This window comes from Plecotus auritus (assembly GCF_963455305.1).
Source record: "Plecotus auritus genome assembly, chromosome: 8".
NCBI lineage: Eukaryota > Metazoa > Chordata > Mammalia > Chiroptera > Vespertilionidae > Plecotus > Plecotus auritus.
In genome coordinates, this window is record NC_137782.1 from 138987906 (window position 1) to 139012628 (window position 24723).

The window sequence follows — 24723 nt, forward strand, 5'->3', positions numbered from 1 at the left end:
ATGATGAAGGGGCGACGCCTGTTAAAAGAAGGCGTGTCAGCAGTGATGAGGAGCACACTGCAGACAGCTGCATCGGCGACATGAAAACAGACACCAGGGAGGTCCTGACCCCAACCAGCACTTCAGACAATGAGACCAGAGACTCCTCAATTATTGACCCAGGAACTGAGCAAGATCTTCCTTCCCCTGAAAATAGTTCTGTTAAAGAATACCGAATGGAAGTTCCCTCTTCGTTTTCAGAAGACATGTCAAATACCAGGTCACAGCATGCAGAAGAACAGTCCAACAGTGGTAGGTTTGAAGAGTGTAAAGAGTTTAAAGACCTCCACTGTCCCAAGGATTCTAACTTAGCTGAGGAAGAATCAGAGTTCCCTTCTACTTCTATCTCTGCCGTTCTGTCTGACTTAGCTGACTTGAGAAGCTGTGATGGTCAACCTTTGCCCTCCCAGGACCCTGAGGCTGCTTTGTCACTCAGTTGTGGCCATTCCAGAGGACTCTTGAGTCACATACAGCAGCACGACATTTTAGATACCCTGTGCAGAACCATCGAGTCTACAATTCACGTGGTCATAAGGATATCTGGCAAAGGAAACCAAGCTGCTTCTTGACATTAGATGTAGCATGTCTACTTTTAAGGTCCCCCTGCTCCCCAATGCTGTTTGTATAAGTTTTGCTTATTTCTGTTTTTGTGCTTCAGTTTGTCCAGTGCTCTCTGCTTGAATGGCAAGATAGATTTATAGGCTTAATTCTTGGTCAGGCAGAACTCCAGATGAAAAAAAATTTGCATCTTCAGTACACTTTCTAAAGGGCAATCAGATAATGGATATGTTTTATGTAATTAAGAGTTCACTGTAGTGGCTTTCATTTAATATGGCTGTCTGGGAGGAACAGGGTTCCCTGGCCCTGTACAATGTAATTTAAACTTACAGCATTTTTACTGTGTATAATATGGTGTCTTCTGTGCCAGTTTTGTACCTTATAATAGAGGCAGATTGCCTCCGATCGCTGTGGTTCTTATTATCAAAATTAAGTTTACTTGTATACGGAACAACCACAAGAAATTTGATTCTGTAAAGAATCCTCTTTAGCTGTGGCCTGGCAGTATATAAATGGTGCTTTATTTAACAGAATACCTGTGGAGGAAATAAAGCACACTTGATGTAAAAATAATTGTTTTATTTTTATTGACATGACTGATTGCTATTCTGTGCACTTAATTAAACTGATTGTGATTACTTTTCATTTGTTTACATACGTTACTTCAGTCTTCTCAGATGAAAGTAATGAGAAAACTGTGAATGGGGGAAGCACTTACCGGTTGTATTCTATTTCGTCAGAGGTGTTAGTGACAGTCCAAAAGTAACTTATTCCCATAGACTTTTCAGTCCTTCCCACCTGTAATGCTTACTGCTGCAGGGAGAAGTGTGATAATACAACCAACTCCTCTCACTTCAACATGCTTCTGAGTGCAACATGCCACTGTTTCACTAACCTAAGAGCTACCTACCTTAAAAACCCTGAAGTAAATAAAGGAATGACATCAACATGCCAGTTATTCTTGTCTTCCTGAACTAAAACTACAGCAGAAAGTAGCTTGCTACAAGGACAAACTTTAGGCTAGGAAACTTCATCAGTACTCGGGAATTCAATGTATTCCCAGAGGAGCATCTATGAGAGGTAAGGTTAAGTACTTAATTTCAGGTTGCTTGCTACTTCTTACTTGTAGTCAAGATTCAAACGATGCTTTAAATTCTGTAAAGTTCATGGATGTCATCCAATATAAATCAAGATTTTTGTTTTCTGTTTTCCTTTTTTAAAAGAAATGATAGGGAAGAAGTAACTTTCTGCTTACAAAAAGTAATGCTCTTGTAAAATCTTCTAATTCAACCATTTAGAGTGGTCAGCTGCAGTAAACTTTTTATTTCTTCAAAATGCTGCTTCTGCCAACAGAATTTCATGTTCTCTTCTTTACACACAGGAACTCCTTTACAGTCCAACTGTAATTCCGTCTGCCCCGGAGTAGGCACAAAATTCAGTACAACTGTTGCATAGTGTTCTGGAAGGAAAATAGGAACCATTATGAAGAGGAAATGAGTACAGCTTTGAGTGTTCGAACTCTTACAACAAACAGATGGTACTAATAACATACCTTCTGGCCAGCTCCTACATCTCCATTTCATGACAATCTTTTCATTTGTTAACTGAAAACAAAGAGGAAGTTCTATTGAAAACATCTTTTTAAGTTTCCTACAGTACTATACAGAAAAACAGCGAAGCCTTTCATTAAACCCCTTATGTACTACTAAAAGTTATCAGTGAACAACATACAGTCCCCCCTTCAGTTTATATGCCAAAACCATTGAGAATTCATTGTCCCTAGTGCCAGAATCTAACAGCAGTTAACGTCAGGACAAGTGTAGTAACACGGGTAATGGAACAGAGCTGCTGACACTTGGCACACTCTGTGAGTCAGGTGGCAGAAAGCTGAATGTTCTACACCAAGAGCTGGGAGAATTATACTTCTTCTAAAATCATAAGCATTTGCACAAATACTGTGAAATTAAGGCTTCAACTTTCTCATTATATATAATATTTTTTATTTGCTTTACAACCAACTATATGAAGTTCTCAAGTTTCTGTGAGCTCAATTAAAAGCCCATAGCAAGTAAAAAAGCAATGGTAATGGAAACAAAGAGTCAGTCCCCAGCTTACTTTTCTTTAACCATAGATTTCTTACCAGTTCTATATATTCACCGGTGACATTCCCATCAAACATTTGGAATTTCCCTCCCTTTTCAGCTTCTAATATGGCCGGAGATTTAGAAAATTTTTGCACCAACTAACAAAGAAAAACATAGCCATTAGTTCAGTATAGAATAATTACTATGGTTTGAGGGGTTTTTTTTGATTTGTTAATCCTCACCTGAGGATATTTTTCCCACTGATTTTTTTTTTTTTAGAGTGGGAGGGGGAGAGACAGAATTTTTAAGTCCTGAATATGTAGCTTATAATTATTTACAGCTTTCTTTTCCTCACAGAGGGAGAAAACTAAGTAAATTAATGTATCCCCTAATTGCTAATATATCCCCCCCAAATATTTCAGAAGCTACCCTAAAGACTTGTATCCCCACAATTCTAGATCCCTTCATTCAGAAAAACATGAACATAAGGGAAACCAAAGAACCAGCTCCAGGTCTTAGTGTAACATTTTCTCCCAGTGCCAGCATTTAAGATCCTAGCTTGAGAAGTGACTTACCTCTTTCACAGTGAAGATGCTGTACAGCCGCTCTACGCCTGCATCGAACAGCTCCATCATGTGCAGCGCCACAGTGGGGATCCTGACACCCAGTGGCACCTGAATCTCAGGAGGTTCCAAAGGATAATTAGCACGCCAAGTTACAAAGTTGCTTAGATTTTAAAATTCAGTCTTCCTGTCTTACTACCCATTCCAGAAACAGAGAGAGAGCATGAGAAGGCTTTTTAGCACCACCCATCTTGGCCTTTACTTTGGAAACAGCTCATTATCCCTGTAAGCTCTTTAGCTGTTCTTCTGGGCTATGGTTTAACACCCCAAGTCCTACTTGGACATATGAATGTGGCTTAAAGGGTATGAAGATAAGCAGATGAAGGACAATAGCACATAAGGACAGAGTATCAATTTACACCACTAGATTCCAAGAACAGGATTTAAAACCTCGCAATCTAAAAGTTTGAAGAGATTGGTCCATTGAACCTCAAAGTGACCTGGTTTTGAAATCTGTTGCTACCAAAGAACAGTGCCTTTAGAATAATCTTGAATGAAATTCAATAATCCCACAAAAAGGTATTTATACATTCCCTTCCATTGAAGATGAGAGTCTCATTATCCGCCCTGCTCCCCCCAAAAAATATGGCATGGAGGCAAGGATGATAGACCATCATCAGAAGGCTGTTGAGAATTTGAAGAATTCTCACTAAGCACTCCCCACTTCCCTACATATTGCTCACTAGAGATCATACCTGCAAGGTGTTCTCACTCAGTTTCCTTTTAATAGTCAATTCCTGGGTTGCAGTTGCTTTCGTTGGTAAAATCATTCCCATTGTAAATTCTACAAAGAAACATAGGAAATGGCTTTAATAAGGAACTTTTTCCTTTTCAGCACCAATAGGCAGAAAACAAAACCAAAAAAAAGTGTAAAAAAAGTCATAAATCATTTTGAGAATTTCAAGAACATTACACATCCTATATAATAAAAGCGTAGTATGTAAATTGTCCCCTAGACCAGGAGTTCGACCAGGGGGCGGGGCAGGCCAGGAGAAGGGAGGGAGGCCAGCGGTGGCGGCATGCAGCCGGGGAAAGGGAGGGAGTACCCAGGGAAAGGGAGGGAGTACCCGGTCGGCAGCCACTACAGACCCTACCAGTGCATGAATTTCGTGCACTGGGTCTCTAGTTTTTATATATAAAACTAACATGAGTTACAGAGCAACAAATGCCTTTTATTTTTTCAAATGCCTCACTTTTATCCAATTCTTGATAAAACAGCAAAAATTTTCAAATGTTCTTTTCCAAAAACCTTTTTTAAAAATATATAGAGTTTATTGATTTCGGAGAGGGAGAGAGTGATAGAAACATCAGTGATGAGAGAGTTTCATTGATTGGGCTGCCTCCTGCACGACCCATACTGGGGATCAAGCCTACAACCTGGGCATGTGCCCTGACCAGGAATCAAACAATGACCTCCTGGTTCATAGGTCAACACTTAACCACTGAGCTACGCCAGCCAGGCCAAAAACCTCATTTTTAAACAACTAACTACTAATAGCTTTATGGCCTTCATCTACTGTCAAAACTGGACACTTTCACATTGCTTCACCACCACCTCAAAAGCTTCACCTCACAATATTCAGGCCTGTGGGCCAGTGGCAACCTCAAACCTATCTATGCCAACACCTAGACCAGGGGTGGGCAAACTTTTTGACTCGAGGGCCACAATGGGTTCTTAAACTGGACCGGAGGGCCGGAACAAAAGAATGGATGGAGTGTTTGTGTGAACTAATATAAATTCAAAGTAAACATCATTACATAAAAGGGTACGGTCTTTTTTTTTTTTATTTCAATAGTTTTATTCATTTCAAACATTTTAACACCAGCGTTGATGCTAATGTGCAGTGGTGCATGTTAACACAAATGCCCTGTAGCACGTATTTTTACAGGCGCAAGGGGGAGAAGCAAACGCAGTACAAAATGCATTTGTTTTGCCGCTAACACATGCGGTTAGTGGCCACGGTAGCGTTACTGATACCGCATCCGTATCAGCAAAAAAATGCAGCCGCAGCATGGCTAGTGTGACATGTCCTTTGTGTGTCTTTTTCCCTGCTGCGCGCGTCCGCAGTGGGGAAAAAAAACTGCAGTGGATACAAGCCCTAAAAGCTGAAAGTCTTTGTTGTTTTATTAACAAGTCATTGTGATGTACAGAATGTGGGAACAGGAAAAAATTGTGTTTGAGTAGAGCTCTTAATCTTACCTCAGAAAGGCTCTGATACTGTGCTCTCCAGGGGCGAGTCTCCCTACATCACCACGATAACGTGTCTACGCATTGCATTCCCAGGGTGATGTCGGGGGATGCGTCCGCGGGCATTACAAGGAGCCTCTGGCAGATTGAGAGGTTGTTCCTTCTACTGAATGGATGGATATAAATCCGCCCACTCAGAAGAAGGAGCTGCGGCTGTGTTTCCGTTGCCATGTTAACACTGCTTCTGGTGAAGGAGCGGAGGGGAGAGCAAGAGAACCCTTCGCTCTTTCGGCTCTGCGGGCCGGATAGAACAGCCGAACGGGCCGGATCCGGCCAGCGGGCCGTAGTTTGCCCACGGCTGACCTGGACACATAGCAGAATTCAAGGATCCTATGCAGACAGGCCCTGTTGGCTACTTTTCCTGGCAAGTAACTTCTCTAGGGAAGAAAGCAATAAATAACCTCACTTCCACATAGTGTAGGTAGGAATTACCTAGGTAAATCTCAACTACACCTGTACTACCTGCAGTCATTCATTCAACAGAGTTATTAAGCACCTACTATGTGCCAGGCATTGTGCTAGATGCTGGAGATACAGCAGTGAACAAGACAGACACCTTCCATGCCCCCATGGAGCTTATGGTCTGGCAGGGAAGACAACAAATTATACTAATGACTGATTGATTATCATTCATTCCAGAAAACTTAACAGTCCTATAGACAAAATGGTTCACGTGGTGTACAATACTGACAATCACTAATTATGGTCTTACTCATGACTAGCTCTCAACATGCAGACTACAATTTATCCTGCAGCATAGAGTTGTTTCTGGAGCCTTAGATGTTAGCCTGACCTGCAAATCCAGAGCACAGTGCAGAGCATAAGCAGGAAAGGGGCCCCGGGTTCACAAGGGATGCCTTCTTTACCCGTCTTAAGTGCCTTCAGGTAATCTCCAAGGGCCTCCCTGACCTTGGCGGTGCCTGCAGTTTTCATAAGATCCTTCAGTCCATCCCCATCTCCTTTCTTTTTACTCACATTCACCTACAAATCAGAAAAATACAAACCTAAGAAAAAGCTGGTCTGATGTATTCTTACAACATTGGGACAAATGGATGAGAGAGGAACTGTGACTGTAAGGGAAGGGGAAGACGTGACTATTAAGAGATGTGACAGGCAGGATTCTCCCTATAGTTGAGAAGATGGAAGCGTTTTTAAATCAAGTCTCCATTGACTATGTTGGCCAAATCTTGAATGGACTTCTTAGAATGTGAGCCCCTTAATTTGCACACAATTTCATATGTGTATGTATTATATTGATGTAGTCCATGGCTTTTATCAGGGTCTAGAAATGTGCTGTCCAGCATGCTCATTACTAGCTGCATGTGGCTCCTAGGCACTCGAAAGGTGGCTGGTCTGACTTGAGATGTGCTGTATGTGTAAAGTAATACACACCAGACTTGGAAGACTTAGTACAAAAAAAGAGAATGTAAAATAATCTCTAATAATTTTGATGTTAATTACATGTCTAAATGATGTTTTTTATATATTGGGTTAAATAACATTAAAATTAATTTTACCCATTTCTTTTAACTTTTTTTAATATGGCTACTAGAAAATCTTAAATTCCATATGTGGCTTGCATTATATTTCTATTGAACAGCGCACTGGTCTAGAACCCCAAAGCCAATCTATATATATAAAAAGCCAGCGACTGGAAAGCCATAACGACCAAAACGACCAGTTGCTATGATGCCCCCTGCAGCCAGCAAACCAGCCCGATCGGGGGGTGGGGCCCATGGCCAACCTCCTGGGACCCCTCCCCCCAGCCGGCCCCGCCCCTGATCAGCCTCTCCCACCCTGATCGAGGGCGGGGTGGCCAGCCAAACCCCTCCCTGCAGCCCTTCTCCAGGGCCAGCCCCACCCCTGATGGGCCTCCACCACCCCGATTGGCCCACAGCCCCTCCCCCAGGCTGGCCCCGCCCCTGATCCGCCCCCACCCTAATAGGGGGCGGGCCAGCTGGCCAACCTCCTGCCATCTCCTCCTCCGACAGGCCCGGCCCCAATCCACCCCGACTGGGGCCGGCCAGCCAGACCCCACCCATGCACAAATTCGTGCAGCGGGCCTCTAGTGTAATTAGGAAAAACAACTTCCCACATAACATGGCCTTGAGCTCCACACTGCTGGCAGGGATTAGAGTTGGGAAGGAGAGAAGAAAAGGAGAAGGAGGGAAGGAAAGGAGCAGGGGGGAGGCAGATCTGGGGGGGAGACAGGGAGAAGGAAACATCAAAATGCTGCTCTGGGTATGCTTCTGGTATTCTCAGAACAAAGAGCTCTGTTGGTTAGAACTCATGTAGTGTCCCTATGATTCAGCTGAGCTGGGTCTGTCCCAGGTCCCATCCAAAGGGTTCTATAATGCTACCAAGGATTGAATCTAAATGACCAGTTTACTAGGCTGATGAAAAATTTCTCAGCTGATGGATCTGAACATCATAAAGTGAAACCAGCCCCTGAGTATAGCAAACTCATGTCTGAAGATATGTCAGAGGCAGCCCCCTTTTCTGGCACTTTATAACCTTTAATAAAGGCAAGTCATAGACTGTTGCCTAGTATACTTTAGTTTTTATATCTTTGAAAGCCTTTGCACTGAATAATTTCACAAATCAAAAAAGACATTTTGTCCAACTATTTTGTTTGGAAAATATAGCTGCTGTACAAATGGTCTCTCCCCAGAACCAAGCTTTCAGCTTACAGAAGGCACTAGCTAAAAACCAAGGTTAGGATGTACCACACAGGCTCTATCACCCAAGAGAACAAGAGAGCCAGTCAAAGGCAATACATACTAATTACCTCACGAAAAACATACGATATAACCAAGGGAGATCACAGCTAATGGCTGAGGATTTTCACTATTAAAGGTAAACAGCAAAGACGCAGGGGAGGAGAAACAACCCCATCCACCAAACTGCATGCTCCCTGAGCACTGTGCAGTGTGTGCATGGTCACATTTATCTGATAACACCCTCAAAGACGAGTTCATCCCGTTTCATAGACAAGGCCACGGGATGCAGGCCCAGGCACACACCTGGTCCACGGGGCAGTCTAGGGCTGCCTCGGTTTACTCTCCTACACCACTCTGCTCCGCTCCGCACCACATGCTGCCTGAGCAAACAAGCCCTCCACAACTGACCAAAAAAAACTGCAGGGATCACTGTCTGATGAACAGTTTTTCAAATCTTCACCATCTAGAGCAGAAGCTTGATATTACAAAAAAGGAAGCAGATACTTTACCTCAGTGTCATCTACTTCATTTTCTTCAGAAAGGTTGGGTATTTCAATCAACCCCTTGTGCTTCGCACCAGATTCTTTAATTATACCTAAAATGAGCAAAACATGTTCTTCAATTACAAAGTAACAATTGGTTTATGCCAGTGGTCAGCAAACTCATTAGTCAACAGAGCGGCAAACCACGAGCCACCGTTTGCCGACCACTGGTTTATGCAAAACTTCCCTGCATAACGGAAGAGCCGGCCCTCCTCACAGGAGCCACCACAGCTAGCGACAAGGAGGCTTCAGGCTTTACCACCACACAGGTACCAACACGGAGCCTGTTTTCCTGACCCACATACCGGTAAGCAACCAGGACCCAGCCAACGAACGTGCACACACAATCAGGGCCAAGTGGAAGCGTGGGGGTGGAGTAAGTGGTTTTGTAACCAATGTTTCTTCGTCATCCCCCAATATTCTCTACCACATCAAGCAGGATAAAGGGCCATTCTGATGAAGAACAGAAAGGGACAATGAGATCTGATCATGGAAAGAGTGGGAGGGGAGAGGTTGTGGCTTGGGAAGTTCTATGTGGACTCCATGCAGCTGGATTTTCTTCAACACCAGAGTGATTTCAGTGACCACATCAAGGTGGCAACATACGTTATTCCCAAGTTCAGTGCCCTCACAAAATGGCCAACCAGCAGCTACCTAGACAAGACACACTGATAATCCCAGAACCCACAGGTGAGGTGGAACCCCCTCCTGGTCCAGAGGCAGAGAGGACCGCACTAGAGGCTAAGAGGAGTAGTGACACTGACCGAATCACCCTCCCCCAGGCCAGCACAGCCCCGGGGAGAGGTTCCCACTGTAGTTCTCCAGAGGGAGAAGAGAGCACCAGGTGCACATGCAGGGTCCTCCAGAACTGTGGGGTGCTTCCTGGGAGACTGCCTGGGCCTTCCCACTGGGAATCAGAGGTGTAGGGGCAGGGCTTTCAGCAACCAGCACTCAAATCTTTTTTTCCCCCAATTACAGCTTACATTCAATGACTATTATGCATTATTTTGCATTAGTTTCAGGTGTACAGCAGAGTGGTTAGACAGGCATGTACTGTGCAGCACTAAGATCTTGGTGGACCGCACACCTGCCTGTAGCAGCCCAGAAGTAGAGATCCCAGTCAGGGACAGCCCACCGCAGGGCCTGATCTAATCCCTAGGCAATGGCCGAAGCCAGCTGTGGGGCACATTCTATTGCCCCACCAGGCAGGAGAGCACATCCGCAGCCCTGCTCAACTGCTGGGCAGAGCCTCCAGTCCCAGCCATCCAGGAAGCCTGACCGGGACAGGCAGCACGGGACCATCTGCAGCCCCACTTAGGCAGGGCCCCAGCCAGCACCTGTCCCACTGCTGAGCCCAGCCTCGGGCCCTGCGCACTGAGGGAGCCTGAACAGTGACCCAAGCAGCCACCGAGCCCAGCCTGCAGCCCTGCCCAGAGGCAGCACAGAGCTTGAGGCGGCATCCGGACAGTGACCCCCACGCAATTGCAGAGCATAGTCTTAGCCCCACCCAATGGCTGGAGGCTGCTCCCGGCTGAGAGCCCAGCCGGAAACTTTGCTCCACAGTAGAGCACAGCCAGTGGCCTGCTGGCCTACCTGGCACAAAGGCAAGCCTACACACCCGTCTGTGCCACCTGATCACAGCACAGCCTGAGCCCAGGTCCAAGCCCAAAACCCTGCCTAAACAGAATCCACCAGTGGCACCATCTGATCCAGAAGCATAGTCTGAGGCCCCACCCACCCAGGAGCAACTGTGGGCTAGCCCACAGGCCTCCCAACCATCGAGTCCACCAGGGACAGTGCCTGCCAGGGAGCACCGCCAGGGACCCGCCCGACCTGAGGTAACTGCAGAGCCCAGCCATCAGCCATCAACTCCTCAGAGCACACGCAGTGGCCCCCCAACTGAAGACCCTGACAGCAAACTCCGAGACACCATGCCCAGCACTGGCCACCCCACCCAGTCCCCAAGCTAAGCTGAAAGATGGTATTTTCTTGCTGACACACACCTGTAAAGTAAGAGGAGACCACTTATATGTACAGATACCAATGCAAGGTAAGGCTCATAAAGAGTTAAGAAAATGGCCAAAACCAGTTTGGCTCAGTGGATAGAGCGTCGGCCTGCGGACTGAAGGGTCCCAGGTTCGATTCCGGTCAAGGGCATGTACCTTGGTTACGGGCACATCCCCAGTAGGAGGTGTGCAGGAGGCAGCTGATCGATGTTTCTCTCTCATCGATGTTTCTAACTCACTATCCCTCTCCCTTCCTCTCTGTAAAATATCAATAAAATATATTTAAAAAAAAAAAAAAGAGTTAAGAAAATGTGACAACACCTAAGGCAACTAATAAAGCTCCAATAAATGCCACTAAAGAAATAGAGATCTGCCTGGCTGGTATTGCTCAGTGGTTGAACATCGGCCCATGAACCAGGAAGTCAAGGTTTGATTCCCAGTCAGGGCATGTGCCCAGGGTGTGGGCTCAATCCCTATGGGGGGGGCGGGCAGCCAATCTTTGTTTCTCTCATTGATGTTTCTGTATCTCTATCCCACTCCCTCTCTCTAAAATCAATTAAAAAAAAAAGAAATGGAGATCTATAAACTATGTGACCAGGAATTCAGAATAAACCTCCTAAAGCTTAGTCAACTACAAGAACACACAGACAACTCAGCCAAGCTCGGAAAACAATGCAGGAACAAAACGAGAAGTTGAGCAAGAAAACAGAAACCATCAAAAATAAATTTAAAAAACAAATCCTAGAGCTGTAGAGTATAATTATTGCACTTAAAAATTAAATAGCTTCAATAGCTAACTCGAGCAAGCAAAAAAATTAGTGAGCTAGAAGATACGTCATTTGAAATTATCCGGTCCTAGAAACAAAAAAGAGAAAACGAAGAGTGAAGGAAGCCTACAGGACTTATGGGAAACCATTAAAAGAAACAAATACACATAATGAGAATCCCAGAAGGAGAAGAGACAGAAAAAGGGACAGAAAGTCGATTGAAAACAATAATGGTCAAAAACTTCCCAAACCTGGTAAGAGAAGTGGACACCCAGATTCATGAGGTGCAAAGGACCCAAACTGCTGACCCAAAAAGGGCAGCACCAAGACACCCTTAATTAAACTGTCAAAAGTCAGAGATAGAATTTTTTTTAAATATATTTTATTGATTTTTTACAGAGAGGAAGGGAGAGGGATAGAGAGTTAGAAACATCGATGAGAGAGAAACATCGATCAGCTGCCTCCTGCACACCCCCTACTGGGGACGTGCCTGCAACCAAGGTACATGCCCTTGACCGGAATCGAACCCGGGACCCTTCAGTCCGCAGGCTGACGCTCTATCCACTGAGCCAAACCGGTTTCGGCAGAGATAGAATTTTGAAAGCAGCAAGGAACAGTCACATACAAGGGCAATTAAACAAAAATCTGACAGGCCAGGAGTCACACTGTATATTCAAAATATTAAAAGAAAAGACTATCAGGGCTTCCGGTCAAGATGGCAGCACAGGTAAACAGTGCTCATATTCTCCCACAACCACATCAAAATGACAACTAAACTACAGAAGAACCATCATTCAGAACCGCCTGAAATCTAGTGAACAGTGGTCTTACAACTAAGGATAGAAGGAAGCTAGGTAGGAGGGACAGAGACTCGGGACAGGCTGGGCCCACACCTACATGTGGTGGATAAAAATCAGGAAGAGTTTCTTGGCTGCGGAGATTCCCCATTAGAAACAGGGATTCCCAGCCCATCACAGGCCCACCAGCCCAGGGTTCCAGCACCAGGAAAAGAAGTCCCATCACTCGCGGCTGTAAAAACCAGCAGAGCGTGCTGAATGAGACTGCGGGCTGCTGAAGTCCAGGCGCTTCTCTTACAGAGCCTGCATTCAGACTGACTCGGACTCACAGGCTCTGAGCTCCAGCACTGGGGCAGCAGCTGGAAAGGCACCAGTGACATACCGGGAGGAAATGAATTGCCAGGCACCAGGGCAAGAGCTGGAGGGGCAGCTTTCTCCCAGACAGAAGTGCTGGCAGAGGCCACGGCTCCTTTTCTGAGCCTTCCCCCCACAGAGCCAGAAGGCGGGTGCCATATCTGAGTCTCCATCAACCTGGCTACTCTGTCCACCCCTCCGTGGTGATTCCAAGACCCCGCCCCACCCAAGACAAAATAAACAAACAAGCAGCCCTGGCCGGTTTGGCTCAGTGGATGGAGTGTCGGCCTGCGGACTGAGGGGTCCTGGGTTCAATTCCGGTCAAGGGCATGTACCTGGGTTGCGGGCACATCCCCATTGGGGGGCAGTGCAGGAGGCAGCTGATCGATGTCTCTCTCTCATCGATGTTTCTAACTTTCTGTCCCTCTCTCTTCCTCTCTGTAAAAAAATCAATAAAATATATTTTAAAAAATAAATAAATAAATAAACAAACAAACAAACAAACAAACAAGCAGAACAGAAACAGACTCATAGATTCAGAGAACATTTTGATAGTTGCCAGATGGGAGGGGGCTAGAGGTATGGGTGAAAAAGGTGAAGGGACCAAAAAATACCAGTTAATAGTTACAGACAGTCACAGGGATGTAAAGTACAGCATAGGCAACATAGTCAATAATACTGTAATAACTATGTATGGTGTCAGAAGGATATGAGATTTATCAGGATTTATCACTTAGTAAGTTATATAATGTATAATCACTGGGCTGTATACCCAACACTAATATAATATTGTATGTCAACTGCAATTGAAAAATAAAAAATTATTTAAAGTCCTAGAAAACACCCCCAAAACAGGAAAGACTGTTAAGCAGGAATATTAAAGCAGCAACATCAATAACCTAAAATGTGAGAGAGAGAAAGTATAAATTTCTGTATTCTATTGAAGTTGTTACCAGTGTAAATAGGATATTTTACGTAAGCCTCAAAGAAATCACAAAGACATACCTGTAGTTGATACACAAAAGGTTATGAAAAGGAGTCAAAACATACCCACAAATAGGCATCCAATCACCAAGGAAGATGCCAGGAGAGGAAGTAAGGAACATGGGAGCTACAAAACACTCAGAAAAACAATTAACAAAATGGCCAGAGTAAGTCACATAAATGTTAAAATTCCCCAATCAAAAGACACATAATGGCTGAATGGGTTAAAAAGTACCAAGATCTAGCAATATGCTGCCCGTACAAGACTCACTTTACCTTTAAGGACACACATGAACTAAGAGTGAAGGGACGGAAAAAGATATCTCACGTAAATGGTGACAAAAAACCCAAACCATGAGCAGCTATATTTATATTAGATAAAATAGACTATAACTAAAAATGCTCAAAAGAAACTAAGAAGGTCACTGTGTAATGCTAAAGGGGTAAATTCATTAAAAAGATATAACAACAATAAATACTTAGGACCCAACATCGAAGCAACTAAATGTATAAAGCAAGTACTAAGAGAACTAAAAGGAGAAATATCAACAGTATAACGACTGAAATTTCTTTTGAGAGCCGAAAACCGACTTCTGCGCATGGGCCACGAAGTTTCAATCACACTGTACGTGGTATTTTGTGGAAGAGCCACACTCAAGGGGCCAAAGAGCCGCATGTGGCTCGCGAGCCGCAGTTTGCCAACCACTGTCCTAGGGCAATGGAAACTAAAGAGAAAATAAACAAATGGGACTACATCAAAATAAAAAGCTTCTGCACAGCAAAAGAAACCATCAACAAAACAACAAAAAGCCCACTGCATGGGAGAACGTATTTGCCAATGATATCAACGATAAGGGTTTAATCTCCAACATTTACAGGGAACTCATACAACTTAACAAAAGGAAGATAAACAACCCAATCAAAAAATGGGTGAAAGATCTAAATAGATACTTTTTGAAAGAGGACATACAGAAGGCCAAGAGATATATGAAAACATGCTCAAAGTCACTATTAATCATCCAAGAGAAGCAAATCAAAATGACGATGAGGTACCATCTCACACCTGTCAGAATGGCTATCATCAACAAATCAACAAACAAATGCTGGCGAGGATGTGGAGAAAAAGGAACCCTCGTGCACTGCTGGTGGGAATGCAGACTGGTGCAGCCACTGTGGAGAACAGTATGGAGTTTCCTCAAAAAACTAAAAATGGAACTCCTATTTGACCCAGTGATCCCACTTCTAGGAATATATCCCAAGAAACACGAATCAGAAAGGATATATGCACCCCTATGTTCATAGCGGCACAATTTACAATAGCTAAGATTTGGACACAGCCTAAGTGCCCATCAGCAGATGAGTGGATTAAAAAACGGTGGTACATCTACACAATGGAATACTACGCTGCGGTAAAAAAGAAGGAATTCTTACCATTTGCAACAGCATGGATGGACCTGGAGAGCATTATGCTAAGCGAAATAAGCCAGGCAGAGAAAGATAAATATCACATGATCTCACTCATTTGTGGAATATAATGAACAACATAAACTGATGAACAAAAATAGATGCAGAGACAGAGAACCATCAATCAGACCGTCAAACCTCAAAGGGAAGGTAGGGGAGGGTGGGGATAAGGGGGAGAGATCAACCAAAGGACTTGTATGCATGCATGTAAGCCTAATCAATGGACACAAACAGCAGGGGGTGAGGGCATTTGAGTGGGGGGGCGGACAATGGGGGGATAAGGACACATATGTAATACCTTAATCAATAAAGAAAAAAATAAAAATAAAGATATACAATAAAAAAAGAAAGAAAAAGAATGAAACTGGATCCCTATCTTCTACCATACACAAAAATTAACTCAAAATGAATTAAAGATGTAAACATACGACCTGAAACCATAAAACTCCTAGAAGAAAGCACAAGCAGGAAGTTCTTTGACATGGGTCTTGGCAATTATTTTGGGATCTGACACCAAAAGCAAAGGCAACAAAGCAAAACTAAACAAGTGGGACTACGTCAAACTAAAAAGCTTCTGCACAGCAAAGGAAACCATCAACAAAATGACAACCTGAAGAACGAGAGAAAACATTTGCAAGCCTCATCTGATGAGGAGCTAGTGTCCAAAATACATAAGAAACGCATACAACTTAATAGCAAGAGAAAAAAATCCCATTTAAAAACGGGCAAAAGGCCTAAATAGACACTTAGACAAAGAAGATCCTCAAATGATGGCCAACAGGTGCATGAAAAGGTGTTTAACATCACTAATCCACAGGGAAAACAAATCAAAACCATAATGAGTACCACCTCACACCTGTTAAAATGGCTACTCTATCAAAAAGAGAACAAGTGTTGGCAAGGATGTAGATCACAGCAGGGACCAGGCGGGTGCAGGGCCAGTCCCTGCTGCAATCCATCCAGCAGCAGCACTGAAGGAGTAACTGACAGCAAAGCCCGACCCTGAAGGTTCCAAGGCAGGAGTGGGACCACTTCTGATGCTGGCTGCCAACGCCCTGGGCTCTGGCCTGGTTGGAGGGAACACGGTGGCCACTAGGGCAGAGGCCCCAGGCCAGCTTACTGGGTGGCCCTCCAACCCAAACTCTCAAGAAAGGGGCTGACTCCTGGGCTGAGGCCTAGCCTTGAACATAGCACAATCTTTTAGCACCAGATCCCCCCTCTTCCCCCCCCTCCCCGCATCCTCTTCCTTTCCTCCTTTGTCTTCACATCTGTGGTTATTTTAACAAGTATTCATTGAGCATAGACTGCCTAGCCAGCCAGGAGCTAGGCACCACAGGAGAATTTATTCATTCAACCAACACACACCGTTCCAGACAGTGATCTGGGCCTGAAACAGAACCAATCAATTCCTGACCCAAAGACCCAAAGAGTGAAAACAACCCACCTGCCCACTAACTGACGAGCAGATAAACAAAATGTGCCATATCTGTACAAAGAACATAAAAAAAGAATGAAAAGTGCTACATACAACATAAATGAACCTTGAAAACATTACTAGTGAAAAACAATCACACACACAAAAAACACACACATACTGTGTGATTCCATTCAGATGAAATGTCCAGAATAGGCAAATCCACAGATAGAAAACAGACCAGTGGTTGTGGCAGGCTGGGGGAGTGGCTGCTAATGGATACAGGGTTTGGAGAAGGGATGACATTTTTCTAAAATTCATTGTAGTGATGGCTGTACAACTCTGAATGTATTGAAAACCACTGAATTGTATACAAGTAGGCAAATTATATAGTACTAGTAGCCCTGCACACGAATCCATGTGCCAGTAGGTGGCTGCCCTGCCCTCCTGTAGTTCCCTCCATCCCCCCCTCATAGCCTGCTGCCCTGCCCCTCCTGTAGCTCTGCGCCTCCCGCTTGCAGTTCACTGCCCCACCCTCATGCAGATCCGTGATCCGGTCATTACGTGGCGGGTGGTTATGCCACCGATAATTAGCAATTCCTCTCTTATTATATAGGATGTGAATTATACCTCAATGAAGTCGATAGTTTTTTTAAATCTCCACCCTGATGAATTGGGAGAAGAGGAGGAACCAGAACAAACAAAATATTTAAGTAACCATATATAACAAAATATCAGCACTTTGGGGGAAAATAAAGCAGGGAGGCAGTACAAGGATGGCTTCTGAAATTTTTACAGGATGCAGACAGCTGGCCTCACTTGGGGATGAAGACCTGAAGGGCCCAGAGCAGCCAGCAGGCAGCTATCAGGGGGAAGTGTGTTCCAGGCAGCAGCTCTGGGGAACGCTAGGCTTCCAGGGCCTGGCAGACAAGAGTTCAGCTGAAAGCGATAAGCTCTAAGTGTCTCCGAGAAAGGGAAGCCCCCAGCATGACGGACAAGGAACTCCAGGTGTGGTGAGGTTTGTCTGGAGCTACCAACACCAATTCAGGGTCCAGTCCGTGCAGGGTTCACAGCAGTTCTAAAAACATTTGTTGAATGATGAAGGATGAATCAACGAGTCTGCCCCGAGACTACCTCCAGCCCTCCTGGACCCCAGGCCCCGGTACCTTTCCAGCCCAGTTTGATGTTCCACTCGTAGAAGAAAATCAGCTTCCCTTTGCGGCTGCTGCAGGAAGCCTCGCCTTCCACCTGCTTCAGGTCACTGATCTGGCAGCGACCAGTCTCATTCTCCACCACGATACCCACCAGGGACTCTCGGAGCTTCCTCTTGGACCAGCTGGTGGCGTCCCGCTCTGTCCTGCCAGCGACAGAAGGGCGGAGCTGTGAGTGGAAGGCCCAGGTGTGTCACCGGCCCAGCCCAGATCAGCCTGACTCCTCTCTGGGCCTTAAAAGAACTGCCGCCCTCAAACTTACAAACATGCTCCTCAAACCAACTTTCTACCAAATAGCTTTTAATCCTCCTGCTCAGTTTCTTAAGTAGCATTAACCACTATATAAAGTAGTATTTTGTCTTGAAAACACCAGCTTATTTTGTGGAAAAGAGGGTCTAGCAATCTGACCAGTTGGAAATGGATGGGCAAAGCCTGGACCATATGAAAAGGTGGCAATAATTCAAATAATTCTAATCATAGCAAGACAATGTATCAAGTGTGTTCACGCCTATTATTTTATGCAATCACCCCAAATAATGTTCCCATTTTGGGGAGCAGAAATGGGCCCAGAGAAGTCCATGATGTGTCCATGGTGACAGGGCTAAGAAGGGAGAGGTCAGCTCCTCCAAGCCCCAGGCCAGGCCTCCCCAGTAAGCCATCCCATCACAGGCCAGGGCTCCCCAGTAAGCCATCCCATCACAGGCCAGGGCTCCCCAGTAAGCCATCCCGTCACAGGCCAGGGCTCCCCAGTAAGCCTTCCCGTCACAGGCCAGGGCTCCCCAGTAAGCCATCCCGTCACAGGCCAGGGCTCCCCAGTAAGCCATCCCGTCACAGGCCAGGGCTCCCCAGTAAGCCATCCCATCACAGGCCAGGGCTCCCTAGTAAGCCATCCCATCACAGGCCAGGGCTCCCCAGTAAGCCATCCCGTCACAGGCCAGGGCTCCCCAGTAAGCCATCCCGTCACAGGCCAGGGCTCCCCAGTAAGCCATCCCGTCACAGGCCAGGGCTCCCCAGTAAGCCTTCCCGTCACAGGCCAGGGCTCCCCAGTAAGCCTTCCCGGGCTTTGCTCTCTCAGGACCTGCCTCAGCATCACCTGATGGCCCTGAGGTACCACAGGCCTGGGAGGGGCGGGAGAGAAGCGATGACGGGGAGAGAGGGAGGCAGAAGAGAGCCAGTGTTCCAGATGAGGTACAAAAAGGATGGTAACTTGTTCAAACTCCTCCAAGGCAGGGCTCACCCGAGGCCCATCAAGTTAGAAGCCGAGTTAGATCCAAATTCCTGTTCTTTCGGATACGCACAGACCACGCTCCGCCCCCACACTTTCAAGCTTCATTCTTTCTTCAAACAGCAAGACGATTAGGTGTGGGAGGGGGTAGGGCAGAACTCAATGAAGGGGGCAGACTGTCCAAGTCGAAGAGGTAAGTCCAAAGCCATTCTCGGAGCCCAAACCAACTTTCAAAAGGACTCAAGTCCCAGGGGCAGTGCCCACGCGACGCCAGGTCTCAAGCCTCGGAGGGCGCCCCCAGGCCGCACTTAAAGCGGAGGGGGAGGGGAAGGACATCCTGCACCTGTGCAAGCCCCCGCCCCTCGGAGGGACCCCGCGGCCTAGAGGCGCCCCGAAACCCGCCACCCTCCACCCCCAGCCCCTGGGCACAGGGAGCCCAGAGCAGAGGGGCCCCACCGCCCCGCCGGCTCCCGAGGGAGGAGGCCCGGCCCCCGCTGCCCGGCCCCCGCCCGCCGCACCAGTGCCAGTTGTTCACGTTGGTGCCGTCCTCCCGCTCTTCCACGATCCAGCGCGGGTCGCCCTGGCCCCACTTGGCCATGTCTGCGCGGGCGGCGCGCCCTCGGCGGGGACCCACCAGGCCCGCGGCGGCGGCGGCGTTTCCGGCCTGAGAGCCCGGGTCGGCGTCCGCGGCCCAGAAAGTGCCGGGAGCCCCGCCCCTGCGCCGCTCCGCCCACCGCCCCGCGCAGCGCGCCCTGAGCTCGGAGCTCGGGCCGGCGGGCCGGGCGGGGGCCTGGGGGCGGCGGTGCCCGGCGGGCTCGGGGGAGCGTAGGGGCCTGGGAGGTCGGGAGTGGGGGCCCCGGAGAGGCCCGCCCGAGAGTCGGGGGCGGAGGGAGGTGAGGGAAAAGGGGGATGTCGGGGTGCGGGTCGAGGGCGGTGTAAGGAGGTGTGGATGGGGTGGGGGGATGTGCCAATACCACTGCCCGACTCGCAGGGCCCGGGGCCTGGAAGGGGATCCTCGGCGCCTCCTCGAAAGGCCCGAACACCTCCCCTCAGGGGCTGGTGATGGCTGCGAGGATTGGCTTCGGTGCTGGAAGTGGGCGGCGAGGGGCGGCCGAGGGCCGTGCTGGGCAGCAGACCGGAAGCGGCTGTCCGCTGTCGGCCGTGCTACCATTCGGTGCCATTGAGCACTCGACCCGGGCACGAGGGCACGCTGTTTGCTTTACGGCCGACTTCCGAGCGCGGGGCGCGGGGTCCCGGCGGGGCGCCTGCTCTGGACACCACGTTCAGGTTTTGTGTGGAAGTTCCTGCGGACGGCGCACTAGGGTTCTCCCCGGGCCTTCCCCCTGAGCGAGGAGCGCCAAGTTCCCAGTTACTTCAGGAATGTGTACCTGTTAGTCCTGTCATCATCTTCGATGGCAAAAGAACGTGATTGCAAGCGCATGTTTCAGCTTGCTGCAGTTTTACAATAATTAAGTGAATATTGATTCCTTAGGACTCTTCACCTTCTAGCAAAAACTGTGCCAATTATTTGTGAGATGTTACTAAAGGGTCTGGATATTTAGCGTGGGAAGCGGGTATGACAACTGGGAGGGTGGGAGGAGCTGACTGTCCCGCGGGGTCTGTGCTCATCAATGAGATACACTAACTGGCGGAGAACATTTTTTCTCCTTTACTTAACTGGAGCTACCGCATTCCAATATCAGTTTCCAAAAAACAACAGTGACATAAACAAAATGCTTTCAAAGTGTTTTAGCCCCAAAACAAAATGACATTTTGATTTCACCTTTTACACTTGACCTCACCAAAGACATGGACAGCTAATATATGGTATCAAATAGAAAAGAATTTCAATGGCAATGCCCGGGGGCACGGTTTTCTTGTGCATTAGCTGTGCAACTTTTATCCAACTCGTAAAGAATATTAATGATAGAATATGAGATAGTAAGATGTAGGTATGGATAATTAGAACCTGGGGGGGGAAATAAAACAACAGAAAACCTACGAAGGCAGAAGCTATAATCACTAAAATTGTATGCGGACAAAAATTTTTTTGCAATATTTATATAAAAAGAACTGTCCCAGCCCTAACCTGTTTGGCTCAGTGGATAGAGCAGCAGCCTGGGGACTGAAGGATTCCAGGTTCCATTCCAGGCAAGGGCATGTACGTTGGTTTCGGGCACATCCCCAGTAGGGGGCGTGCAGGAGGCAGCTGATAGATGTTTCTAACTATCGCTCTCCCTCTCTGTAAAAAAATCAATAATATATATATATTTTTTAAAAAAAGAACTATCCCGCCGAAACCGGTTTGGCTCAGTGGATAGAGCGTCGGCCTGCGGACTGAAGGGTCCCGGGTTCGATTCCGGTCAAGGGCATGTACCTCGGTTGCGGGCACATCCCCAGTGGGAGGTGTGCAGGAGGCAGCTGATCGATGTTTCTCTCTCATCGATGTTTCTAGCTCTCTATCCCTCTCCCTTCCTCTCTGTAAAATATCAATAAAATATATTTAAAAAAAAAAAAAAAAAAGAACTATCCCAATGAAAACAATTATATTAAAATGTAAATGGAAAAGGTATTCTATGTAGTAATTGGTCAAGAATTAAATTGGCCTGCCCAGCGAGAGTGGCACAGTGGGTTGGTCATCGTCCTATGCACCAAAAGGTTGCCAGTTTGATTCCCAGTCTGGGCACATATGGAAGGCAACTGATGTTCCTCACATCAATGTTTCTTTCTCTCTCTCTCCCTTCCTCTCTCTAAGCATGTCCTTGGGTGAGGATTTTTCAAAAATCCTATCTAATAAAAGAGTAATATGCAACTTAACCATCACTCCACTACACCCACAAGCCACGCCCACCAGCCAATCAGGAGCAAGTATGCAAATTAACCCAACCAAGATGGCTGCAGCAGCCACAGAGAGAGCAGGAGGGAGGCTTGGGTTTCCCCGGCGATGGAGGAAGCCAAGCTTTCCACACACCCTGGCCGGCCCACTCCAGGCTACAAAGTTTCAATTATAGAAGATAAATAAATCCCAGATACCAGGGCCTCCGCTTGGGTCGCCGGGGGGTGTGGCCGGCCTGCAAACCACCACAGGCCCCTCGCCCAGGCCTCCCCACGCCCCAAGGGAACCCCCATCCTGATCCAGGACACCCTTCAGGGCAAACCAGCTGGCCCCCACCCATGCACCAGGCCTCTATCCTATCTAATAAAAGTAATATGCAGATTGACCATCACTCCAACACACAAGATGGCTGCCCCCATGTGGTCAAAGATCCTGCCCCCATGTGGACAAAAGATGGCCACCACAAGATGGCCAGCAGGGGAGGGCAGTTTGGAGGAACCAGGCCTGCAAGGGAGGGCAGTTGTGGGCGATCAGGCCAGCAGGGGAGGGCAGTTGGGAGGGACCAGGCCTGCAAGGGAGGGCAGTTGGGGGAGACCAGGCCTGCAGGGGAGGGCAGTTAGGGGTGACCAGGCCGGCAGAGGAGGGCAGTTAGGGGCAAGCAGGCTGACAGGGGAGCAGTTAGGTATCAATCAGGCTGGCAGGAGAGTGGTTAGGGGGTGATCAGGCTGGCAGGCAGAAGCAGTTAGGGGCAATCAGGAAGGCAGGCATGCGAGCAGTTGGGAGCCAGCAGTCCTGGATTGTGAGAGGGATGTCCAACTGCCCGTTTAGGCCTGATCCTGGTGGGGGACACCCTTCAGGGCAAACCAGCTGGCCCCCACCCATGCACCAGGCCTCTATCCTATCTAATAAAAGTAATATGTAGATTGACCATCACTCCAACACACAAGATGGCTGCCCCCATGTGGTCAAAGATCCTGCCCCCATGTGAACATAAGATGGCCACCACAAGATGGCCAGCAGGGGAGGGCAGTTTGGACATTTAGGCCTGGTGGGATCAGGCCTAAACAGGGCAGTTGGACATCCCTCATGGGGTCCCAGATTGGAGAGGGTGCAGGCTGGGCTGAGGGACGCCCTCCCCCCGCCCCGGGCCTCTAGTACTAATAATAAACCCATAAAAATTTATTTCTCTCTCACTAGTGGTTTAAGACCAGTATGGAAGCCTGATGTGTTGGGATCCCAAACTATATATACCTTTTCTGAGATGCTGCCTTCATCTGCTTCTTCAAAGATGGCTCACACCCACTTTCCTATTCTTACCTGCAGGAAGACGGAAGGATAAAAGAAGGGCATGCTTTTCTCCATTTACAGGCGTGACTCAAAAATTGCAGACACTATTCTTCGATGACTCCCCACACTCACCCCTAAACAAGGCTCACTCAAGGTCTGGCCTGCCTGCCTCTCCAGCCCCTCATCTTGAGTTGCTCCACTGCCTGCACCCAGCACAGCAGCCACGCTCTGGTGCTCTCCACCCCATCGCGCTGTACACTTTCAGGACGGCCTGGCAGGCTCTTTCCACCCTCACCCCCTTCACCCAGCCTCTGCACTAATGTTTTCCCTCTGCAAAACTCTCCCTGGTGTCTCCTTCACTTCTCAGTCACACCCCCCTCTGCCAGTGCATTATTATATCGAGTATTATATCTATCATATCGTGCATTTTAATAGCTCTGAAATCAGAGGGCATCTGCAATGGGCAGTGACTTACAACTGCTCTTGGCCTTTAGTGAAACCAAGTGCTCCCAGAGAGCATTTATTTTTGCTTTTCCCAGGCAGTACTGTGTGGATGGCAGCCTCTAAGATGAGCCTCAATGATCCCTGCCTCTTGGTATTCATGTCCTGTGTATCTCCTCCCCTTGAAACATTGATAAGAGGAGCATCCATTGGCTGCCTCCTGCACCTCCCCACTTACTGGAGATCGAGCCTGCAACCCCAGGGGGTGGGGGACGGGAGCGGGGCATGTGCCCTGACCAGGAATCCAACCTGCGACCTCTTGGTTCCTGGGTCGATGCTCAACCACTGAGCCATACTGGCTGGGCCCGAATTTTTTTTTAAAGAGTCTAATTTATCCATGCTTTTCCTTTTTGGCTTTTGGGTGATGTGTCCTGCTTAGGATAGTCATTTGAAGAAAACCCCTAGTTTAAGAGCTAATTAAAAAGGAGAAGTGGCGAGCTTCACTCCACTTCTGCAAGAGAAACAACAATGAACACTGAGAAAGACTTGCCCAATTTTTCACTGGATCCATAGCTTAGGAGAGGGAGAGCCTACAGCTTTACTGCTCACTGGGTGTCTTTATTTGAATTTCTGGCAAACACATCAAATTCAACAGAACTAAAACCCAGACAACCTTTTCCCTCAAATTAGGACTTTCCTATTTCTGACAGTCTCATGAATCCAAACTCAGAAGTCATCTCTGTGTCTTCCTTTCTTTTTTAAATATATTTTATTGATTTTTTTACAGAGAGGAAGGGAGAGGGATAGAGAGTTAGAAACATCGATGAGAGAAAAACATCGATCAGCTGCCTCTTGTACACCCCCTACTGGGGATGTGCCCGCAGCCAAGGTACATGCCCTTGACTGGAATCGAACCTGGGACCCTTCAGTCCGCAGGCCTACTATCCACTGAGCCAAACCGGTCAAGGCTCTGTGTCCTCCTTTCATCCCTTCCGTACCTAGCCAGAAATTGACATTCCTTACTCTTCCTGTTCTCACTATTCCAGATCACCTCCCTATTCCAGATCCTCATCCCTCAAATCTGAATTGTCACTATAGCATCTCCACTTGTCTCTGGTTGCTA

The 24723-nt window shown here is 47.3% G+C and overlaps 2 protein-coding genes across 14 annotated transcripts in view; one reads left to right on the forward strand and one right to left on the reverse strand.

Annotated features, from left to right (window-relative positions):
• USP34 (ubiquitin specific peptidase 34) overlaps positions 1 to 1235 on the forward strand; it is a 241327-nt gene extending 240092 nt beyond the window's left edge. For all 5 annotated transcript variants that reach the window (XM_080686042.1, XM_080686046.1, XM_080686043.1 and 2 more), the window contains one exon: positions 1 to 1235. In XM_080686042.1, the coding sequence (XP_080542168.1) occupies positions 1 to 608 (608 nt within the window). In that variant the 3' untranslated portion in view covers positions 609 to 1235.
• On the reverse strand, positions 1160 to 20236 carry LOC308257115 (activator of 90 kDa heat shock protein ATPase homolog 2). 9 transcript variants are annotated; one of them, XM_080686049.1, is made up of 9 exons: positions 20011 to 20236; positions 17767 to 17957; positions 8782 to 8867; positions 6419 to 6533; positions 4000 to 4088; positions 3257 to 3361; positions 2738 to 2839; positions 2150 to 2201; positions 1160 to 2056 (listed from the first exon to the last, which is right to left on the reverse strand). In XM_080686049.1, exons 1-9 carry the CDS (start codon positions 20205 to 20207, stop codon positions 1884 to 1886), a joined length of 1110 nt encoding a protein of 369 aa, XP_080542175.1. In that variant the 5' UTR covers positions 20208 to 20236; the 3' UTR covers positions 1160 to 1883. The 9 variants fall into 9 exon arrangements, with proteins under 9 accessions (XP_080542175.1, XP_080542176.1, XP_080542181.1 ...); XM_080686050.1 differs by having other exon boundaries at positions 3257 to 3355; positions 20011 to 20231; XM_080686055.1 differs by lacking the exon at positions 20011 to 20236 and adding an exon at positions 19555 to 19974.
• Positions 20237 to 24723: the final 4487 nt, after the last annotated feature.